The sequence below is a fragment of the Chrysochloris asiatica genome, unplaced genomic scaffold (genome assembly GCF_000296735.1).
Source record: "Chrysochloris asiatica unplaced genomic scaffold, ChrAsi1.0 scaffold00157, whole genome shotgun sequence".
Classification (NCBI taxonomy): domain Eukaryota; kingdom Metazoa; phylum Chordata; class Mammalia; order Afrosoricida; family Chrysochloridae; genus Chrysochloris; species Chrysochloris asiatica.
This window is the reverse complement of record NW_006408675.1, coordinates 1104610-1113814: the sequence shown is the minus strand read 5'-3', so window position 1 is coordinate 1113814 and position 9205 is coordinate 1104610. Positions and strand designations below refer to the sequence as shown.

The following is a 9205-nucleotide window of genomic DNA, read 5'->3' as shown; positions in this document are numbered from 1 at the left end:
AACTCGATGGTACCTGACAACAACATCTTTTAGCATTTCTAACATGCCCTAAACCTGGTGCTTAAGTGCTAGGCTGCTATCCAAAAGGTCGATGGTTCCATCTGAGGGAGAAAGATGTAGTTGTCTGCTTTTATACAGATTTTAAATAAAAGCCCAAAGCCATTGCTGTAGGACAAAGTACAACTTCCACATAGAGTTTCCAAGGCTATAATCTTTACAAAGAAGTCCTGATATGGCACTGTACTGCAAGGTCGGTTTGAAACGCAAGGTTGGCAGTTCAAACTCACCAGCAACTCCTAGGAAACCCTATACAAGGTGGCTGTAAGTCAGAACAACTCGATGGCTCTTAAAAATATGTAGGAATCCTACTGCTACATATGTGTCCTGCATTATGGCTGGTGGTTTGAAACCAACCTGTCAGCAGTCGAGCGCTTTAACCATGGTGCCACTAGGGGTCACTAAACCTACAGCGAATCCTTGGTTATGGGTTTTTAATACCCATAATACCCGCACTATCTGCCATCCTAGTTAGACGTATGTCATCATACACAAGTCTTTCCTCAGGTGTCAAACTTCTCAAAAGATACGGAATAAAGAGGATAAGCAACCTGGTGGATCCTCAGCCCAACGATGGCAGGTGGGCTCTGAGGAGTATAGCCTGACAAAGCCGGGCGGGGCCGAGCTGGGCTCGGCCCGCCCCGGCCCCGCCCCGGGACTCAGCCAGGTTTCTGTGCCCTGGGCGGTGACCTCGCGCTTCCTGTGGCTGCACAGGTGAGTGGGGCCTGGCTGTGTGACGCACGTGGCAGCAGAGCGGGGGCGTGGAAAGGTCCCGGGGCCAGGTGCGCCAGTGGGGAGGGGGCGGGACGCGGCCTGGACTGGACCCCTGGGAACTTCGGTTACCGGCGGCAGCTCGCCGCTACGCTCCCGCCATAACCAGCGGCGGAGGCCTGACGGCGAGGAATCGGTAAGGAGTGACGGGTTCCGGGGAGCGAGCGTTCTGGCGGCCAGAAGCTGCTGGCACTGCTGGTTTCATTCAGTAGACACAGGTGCGCGCGGCTCGGCGGTCCTGCCGCTTCTTCCGTGCACTGCGGCCGGGGCGAGGGCCGTGTACTCGCTGGGATCCCAATCCTTTGGAGCCTGGGCCCTGGTGAACGTGAGCGGGAGGGCCCTGGCCTCGCTTAGTTCGGCCGCTTTGGGATAGAATCTCAAAAGTCTAACGGAGTGTATATTGGATGAGAAAAGAAAGATGAACACTGCCTGGGATGGGTAGAGCAGAGGATGGAAAGGGACTTGAGGGAGTGGGCATCCGAAGGCTGACTGGGCAGAGACTCCGATGAAGATGCCGCAGAAGCTTTACCTGCCTTCGGGAAACCCATTAATATATGAAAGCTGCCCATTTCTTGATCCCAGCAAAACTTTACAGAGAAAGCAGTGATTTTATTTAAAGTGGCCAGGCACGATTCAAGTGACCCTTTCTTTGTGCGGAGTCCTATTTCTCCTGCCACCCCCCTATGGCTTTCCAAGATGTGTCCCAACAGAATGGAATTAGGTTCCAAAGGCTTGAACAAAACAAAGACCCACTTTGCCTCTGTGTTCTACTTAATTGGACACTCAGTAACATCCTAAAGGTTTTTCTGGTTAAAGTGCTTCCGAGGAATGGCTGGTGGGTTTGAACCGCAGATCTTGAGGTTGGCAATCCAGTAGTTATCCTACACACCACACTAGGACTCAAAATAAATAAATAAAACTAAACTAGATAAGTTATTTTTAGGGATGTGATATATTTTGCTGCTGTTGTTAAGTGCTGTGGAGTCGGTTCCAACTCATAGCGACCGTGTATAGGTTTCTGAGGAGCAGCTGGTGGATTTTAACTGTCGATTTTGTGTTGCAATCTAGTGCTGATCCTACAGCACCACTCCAGGATTCCTGATATATTTTTTAATGTGATAAAATTCAGCTAACCATTCCCTTGTGAGAAATTACATATTTTGTTTTCCACAACTCTCCAAACTATAATTTGTATGCTTAAAAAAAAAAATTGATAACCCAAAAACCAAACGCATTACTGTGGAGTCAATTCAAGCATTAATAATACAAGCGGGCTTCAAAAAGTTCCTGGGAAGATTTCATTATCTTTCAGTTTCATTTTTCCATGAATTTCTGTCGCTTCCTCTTAATGTTACAAGGGTAAGTCAGAAAGTATTGCTACTAGAGTTCCAATTCATGCATAGGCTTATTATAAACAAAGTATGCTTAAACATGTCTCTATGATCAGCGGATGACTGCCAACAAGCTCTGTCAGCAATACACGTCTTAGTCTCATTAGAGTGCCTTCAAAAATAAATCCAGTCAAAACTGGTTTCCTAGGGGATATGCTGGGCCAATTTAAGGCATGAGGTTAGTCCAAAGGTGATGACAACTGATTTTTGGGATTCCAAAGGGATCATCTAGATTTATTTTTTCTCAAAGGACATAGGACAACCATAGGGGCTTGTTACGGAGATCTAAGAAAATTTAAAACTGTATTGGTAAGAAAAAGGCCAGGAAAGTTGGGCTGAGGAATTCTTTTCCATCATGATAATGCACCTGCTCATTCTCAAAGGGTAGCAAGGGCTCTCCTAAGAGAATCTGGGAACCTTAGCCTATCCACTCTATGACCCTGATCTGCTCCCTACATACAGATTTCTTTTTATTCCCAGAACTCAGTATTTGAAAGTTAAACAATGTGAGTTTCTCAAAGATGTCAAATCTGCCATTTTTACATGATATAAATTGAAGAGTGCAAAATTCTTATGGGAAGGGTTAGAAAAATGGAAACATTGCCTTCAGAAATGTATAGCTCTAGATGGATCTAAGCAATTAGCTTCACATTTTGATACATTTTTTTAAAAAAATAAAGATTTCTGTAGCAGTACTTCACAAGTGAAGATGAGTTAGATTCATTCCAATGAAATCACTTTTACTATAAGTTAAATTTCACAATGAGGTATCCTGTAAAGTGATGATAAGAAATGTTATGGAGCAATTGAAAGGAGTGTAAGCTCTCTGCTAACCAAAAAGTCTGTCTGAGATTTGAATTTACCAGCTGCTCCTAGGGAGAAAGATAAGGTGGTCACCTTCCCTGAAAATTTATAGCCTTGGAAACCGAAGGTAGGCAGCCATTCTGGTCTTTTTTTCTTCTTTTTCTTTCAATATCTATTGAGAGGGAAAGATCTGACGAGGAGGACCCTAGGCAATGCTAGCCCTTATCTCATCTCTGTGCAATTTTCCTCTTTCTTTTAGGGTCTCTATGGGTCAGAATAAGGAGCTCTGGTAGCATAGTGGTTACAAATCAGACTGCAAACTTCAGGGACAGCAGTTCGAAACTACCAGCGGGAGAAAGATGAGGCCTTCTGCTCCCATAAAGATTTCCAGCTTCGGAAACCCTGTATAGGGTCACTATGAGTTGGAACCAACTGACTCCATGGCACATAACAACAACAGTGGGTCAGAATAGACTCCATAGCAATTGGTGAGGTCTGATATTTCTGGTAAAACTTGCTAAAATTATATGTTAATAAATGTTTCTGCCTTTTTGTTTAAGTCCTTGATTTCATAAAGGAAATCAGCAAGTTTCGTAAAAGTGCTTTTTCTATGCTTTTATTTTGTGAAGTGGGTTGAACACCCTCTAAAGACATTCTTTGTCCCTCTATTTCAGACAACAAATCGACTTTAGAGAATTAATCTGTAAGGAATGATATACGTGGTAATTTCCTGCTGCTCCTTGTTGTACCTTCAGGAAACTATATCCGTTAGTGATTTTTATCTCTTAAAAATGAAAAATTTTAAATATACCATCAAATGTTAGTATGTCAGAGTAGAGGAAGCAACTCTTCTAAATTAACTGCCCTGACTGATGTAGGGAGAAAAAGCTTTCTTTATTCAGTCCATTCATGTCCATTCCAAACAGATTTGAGGTAATGAAAATGAAGAGTATTTGCTGACCCATCAAATTTTGGTGTGCTCAAACACAAATATTTTTACTTAGATGTCTGAGGAAAGGACTTTACTCCAGAGTGTGTTGTTGTTAAGTGCTGTTGAATTAGTTTCAACTCATAGCTGCTACCATGTATAGAGTTTCTGAGACGTGACAGGTGGATTTAAACTGCCGACCTTGAAGTTCAAACTGACCTTGTGGTACAGTGCTTCTACAGAGCCACACCAAAGTATGTTAGTTTCCTATATTAGAATTTTGTGTTTTTTTTATATTTTGTTGATTATAGGTCTTAATGGATACACTAGACTTATTTAATATTTCAAATTGTAAATTTAGAACTATGATTTAAAATTTTTTACTGCCCTTAAAATGGCATGGGGTGAGAATTATCTCTGGCTAAGGTCGCTATGGGTCGGAACCGACTCGACGGCACTTAACAACAACAACAACAAATGTAATTGCTACATATGTTTAAAAATACACATAATTACACTATCATTTTTATAAACTATAGTAGCTAGAAATGATCATGTTTCTATTTGCTACTAAATGAATAAAAGCAGCTTCTGGGGCATCATAGAATAGATAAATAACAAAAGTATAAATAATAACATCAATCTCTCCCACAGGTGTGGAAATCACAAATGTCGTCAGATGGCAGAAAAGCCAAGAGTAGGGACAGGTTCTATGATGAGGTTCCAGTGGACATGCCATATCCAGACGGCACTGGAAGATCTCTCCAGAGTCTTCACAACAGCAAGCTGGCTGTGAGCGCTGATCCTTTGCCACCGCCCCCTCTCCCATTACAGCCACCCTTCGGTCCAGACTTCTACTCAAGTGACACAGAGGAACCAGCCGTAGCACCAGATCTCAAACCCATCAGACGCTTTGTCCCTGACTCCTGGAAGAACTTCTTCAAAGGGAAGAAGAAGGACCCAGAATGGAATAAGTCAGTGTCTGACATCAGATACATCTCTGATGGAGTGGAGTGTTCACCTCCAGCTTCTCCCTCCAACTCCTGTAAAGATCCTTACGGAGAGTCAGGAGGAACCTTCAGTTCCCGGAAAGAGACTGATACGATGCTTCCCCATGACCCCTATGGATCTCTAGGGCGACACACACAAACAGCTCGAACGTACAGTGAGAAGGTGGAGGAGTATAATCTGAGGTATTCCTACATGAAGTCGTGGGCAGGCCTGCTGAGAATTCTGGGTGTTGTGGAGTTGCTTCTGGGTACAGGTGTCTTCGCTTGTGTCACAGCTTACATTCACAAGGACAGTGAGTGGTATAACTTGTTTGGATATTCACAGCCCTTTGGTGTCGGAAGTGTTGGTAACCTGGGAAGTATGTATGGCGGCTATTATTACAGTGGCCCTAAGACCCCTTTTGTACTTGTGATTGCTGGTTTAGCTTGGATCGCCACCATTATTATTCTGGTTCTTGGCATGTCCATGTATTACCGGACCATTCTTTTGGACTCCAACTGGTGGCCCCTAACTGAATTTGGAATTAATGTTGCCTTGTTTATTTTATATATGGCTGCAGCCATAGTCTATGTGAATGATACCAACCGAGGTGGACTCTGCAACTATCCATTATTTAATACGCCAATGAATGCAGCGTTCTGTCGGGTAGAAGGAGGCCAGATCGCAGCCATGATCTTCCTGTTTGTCACCATGATTGTGTATCTCATTAGTGCTTTAGTGTGTCTGAAGTTATGGCGGCATGAAGCAGCTCGGAGACATAGGGAATATATGGAACAACAGGAGGTAAGTGATTTCATAAGCCTTCTATTACTTATGCACTAAAGAGGAATATAGTTCTCAAAACACAAAGCTTTTATAGAAGTCTTTTCTCTTTTAATTTGAAGTTAAAAAAAAAAATTCTAGTCCAGTATCCCAGACATGCTTTGACTGAAATATTCTACTCTGACGTTTTCCTGTTGCATAATGTGGCAGATGTATAATATATAGTTTGTTGACTACGTAATTTTGTGTCTGATGCTTGCGGTGAAATCACGCTTCTGAATTGCTGCAAAGAATAACATACTCATTAAAATAAATGACTCATTGTTAAAGTAAGTTTGGAGAAAAAAAGTTTGAGAAGAGTCTTGATTCTTTAGTATGCTAAGACTTAGTTTTAAAAATGCACATAATTTTGCAGTTATACAAGAAAGTAGTAATTTAAACTTAATATTAGAGTCCCATTTTTTTCCAGTGAGGTAAATAAAACCAAATAAGAATATGGTGAACCAGTTTGGTTTTTTTATTTAAGTATTGATAGATTAAGTTATAATGCACATGCTCTGTGAAAATGTGCTAAGGAATTATTATTATTAGGAGAAGAAATAATAGTAATAATCTTTACAACAGCAGTATCGAGAAGATTTCTTGTTAGGTGCTGTCGAGTCAGTTCCAACTTATAATGACCTTATGCACAACTGGACAAGATGCTGCTCTATCCTTACAATTGTTGCTACTTTTAAGCCCGTTGCTTCTGTCACTGTGTCTTATCTGGAAGAATATTTTAAAATCCTATTTAAAATCATTTATTTGAACAATAGCAAATATGTTTGAGTTCTGCTAGCTTCAGTACACCCTGAATTTAGTTAATGTTTTCCTTTCTTAGGAGTTACTCAGTAGCACACTGGCATACAAATTTTGTTTTTTAACCTAAGTTTTTATAGCAAGTGCTTCGTTTAATTAAAAAGAACAAACCTCAAAATGTTTCAATGTGGTCCACACACTATTGTCCCAAAATATATTTAGCTTACAAGAACTCTATGTAGGTTCAACTTATTTCTAAAAATTTATCTCAGCACTTATAAATTCTCTCTCTTTTTTAACTGTTAAAATATAGAGAAGACAACATTTGCCAAGTGAACATTTTTCCATATGGACAGTCAGTCAGTGATGCGAATTACATCAGTCATATTGTGCGTCACCATCACCGATATCCATTACTCAATTTTCTATCCCATAAACAGAAACGCAAGTCAAGCATATTTCTTAAATTACATCTGTCTTAATTAGCTAGTGCTGCTTTAACAGAAATACCACAAGTCTTTAACAAACTGAGCTTCATTCTCTCACAGTTCAGGAGGCTTGAAGTTCAAATTCAAGGCTGGCTCTAGGGGAAAGCTCTCTGTCTCTATTTCCTGACTGTAGGTGGTTCCCTTGGGTCATCCTCCTTGGTGGTAGTAGCTCCCTCCTTCTCTGCTCCTTCTCTTTTTTATCTATTGTAAGATTAAAGGTGATGTGGGACACACTGCAGGGAAATTCTCCTTACAGCATATCTGCACTGTGACCTGATTGCATTGTACCCCACTCTAATTCCCTTATACCGGATTGGTTTATCACATCAGATGACAACATGGGGGATTATTATATAACTGCTGAATTATATCGTTTTACAACTACTGAATCACTGAGAATCATGGTCCAACCACGTTGACACATTTTTTGAGGTGGGTGGGTGACACAATTCAATCCATGACAACATCATTGTGAAGAATGTTAAATTCTAATCAGTGTGGAACTCTCATACGATTTATCATGATTTCATGCAAGTTTAATAGCAACAAAGTTCTTAATGTCACTTTCTAAATTTCTCATGAATATACCTATAATTATCAACATAATCTCCCTTTTTTAGCAAAATCTCATTTCTGTAAGTTTTTTCATAATGATTGGTTAGAGTGAATTATCTCTGATGTAGGTTACACCTGTTGCTGTAATTCATACTCAGTGGTGATTAACAACACAGCTTCCTGCAGTTGGCAGATGTGATAACTTGTGCGTCCTTGTATTCATTTCATAGTGTAACCATCTCAAATTCTGACCATGCAAGGTAATGGGGATCAAGAATAAATAAAATCTCCAGGTAACTCAAAGCATCTCAGTAGTCTGCAGAGTCCCCGCATATCTGGCCCTGCCCTGTGTTCCTGTGACAGGTAAAAAGTTATCCTTCCTCTTAGGGTTCTCCACTGGCCGGTCAAAATGTAGCCAAGGGAGAAGGAGGAACATTGAACTCTTCTTACCTGAGTCATGTAGAAACTCAACCTCTGTAGCGAGAGATTGGACTATGAATGAAAATACTTGCAAAGCAGCTCTGAAAAATGATTTTAACTCTTTTTTGTTCCAGATAAATGAGCCATCGTTGTCATCAAAAAGGAAAATGGTAAGAATGGAGTTCTCTTCTCTTCTCTCATCTATCTACATAGTCTATGGAAATGTGTTTATTTTGTTGAGTTCATAGTAGGATTTCCGGCTTTTGTCTAGTGCTAAATGGGCCTAAGCAAACTAAATCACAGCACCTTTTCATTTTGATAGATGTAAACTTACGCAACTGAATGTCGTTGCTACACTTCATAAGTTTAAAATTTTTCTATTTTAAGAATAAAAACAATTCTCTCAAACTTTCTTTAAAGTTCTTTGTCATTCTCTTCTCTCTCACCTTGCTTTGTAGATCCAAACTTTGTAGTGCCAGGAAATTCCTTTTCTGAGATTTATTTAGCTTCTTGACCATGGATAAGTTATTTAGCCTCTCTGTGCTTCTTTATTTATAAAGTTGAATAATTAGAATTTCTACCTCACTAGTCGGCTGAGAAGGTTAAATGAGATGTTAATATGATTAATTATGCATATTTAATGTGTTATTAATAATCATAGTTTTACCCTCACTGAACGTTGTCTCAGTGGGCATAGTATTTTTTTAGCAAGTAGTGGAGAATCCAACCTTTAGGTTGTTCCCAGTATTACCAGTGTGTGGTGATTCCTTTCAGAAATCTGTTACATAAATTCTCTCTCCTCCCCTTAACATATATGATAGTGTATTGTACATGCTGTTATAGCTTTCTTTTCACTAACAATGCATTTCAAAGACGGTTCTACACTATAAAGAGCTTCTGCATCATCTTTTTTTGTAGCTACATATTGCTTTGTATAAACATACTTGGGGGCTTCAGAATGTTCATGGAAAAATCCCATTATCTATTCATTCCATTTTTCCATGAATTCTTTGAAGCCTCTTCATACCATAATTTATGTAACTGTAAATGAACAACTAGGTTGCTTTTAATCTTTCACTATTAAAAACAATGCTACAAAGCTAAGCCCTACAATGTTCAGTGGACTTCTGTGGACCCAGTTGGGGACCTGGTTGGCAAGCAGTGTGAAGAGGCCTGGGGACTCTTGGGCCCAGAGACAGTGGTGTGGCCATGGAGGACTC

At 40.4% G+C, this 9205-nt stretch overlaps 1 protein-coding gene across 3 annotated transcripts in view; it reads left to right on the top strand.

Moving 5' to 3' along the window:
• Window positions 1-740: 740 nt before the first annotated feature.
• Window positions 741-9205, top strand: part of MARVELD2 (MARVEL domain containing 2) — a 27182-nt gene continuing 18717 nt past the window's right edge. Inside the window, exons 1-3 of one of the 3 annotated variants that reach the window (XM_006870963.1) lie at window positions 741-771; window positions 4606-5745; window positions 8120-8155. In XM_006870963.1, coding sequence (XP_006871025.1) covers window positions 4621-5745; window positions 8120-8155 — 1161 coding nt within the window. In that variant the 5' untranslated portion in view covers window positions 741-771; window positions 4606-4620. Of the gene's footprint in view, window positions 772-4605; window positions 5746-8119; window positions 8156-9205 lie in introns of those variants that run through there. The other 2 variants (XM_006870965.1, XM_006870964.1) reach the window with 2 other exon arrangements.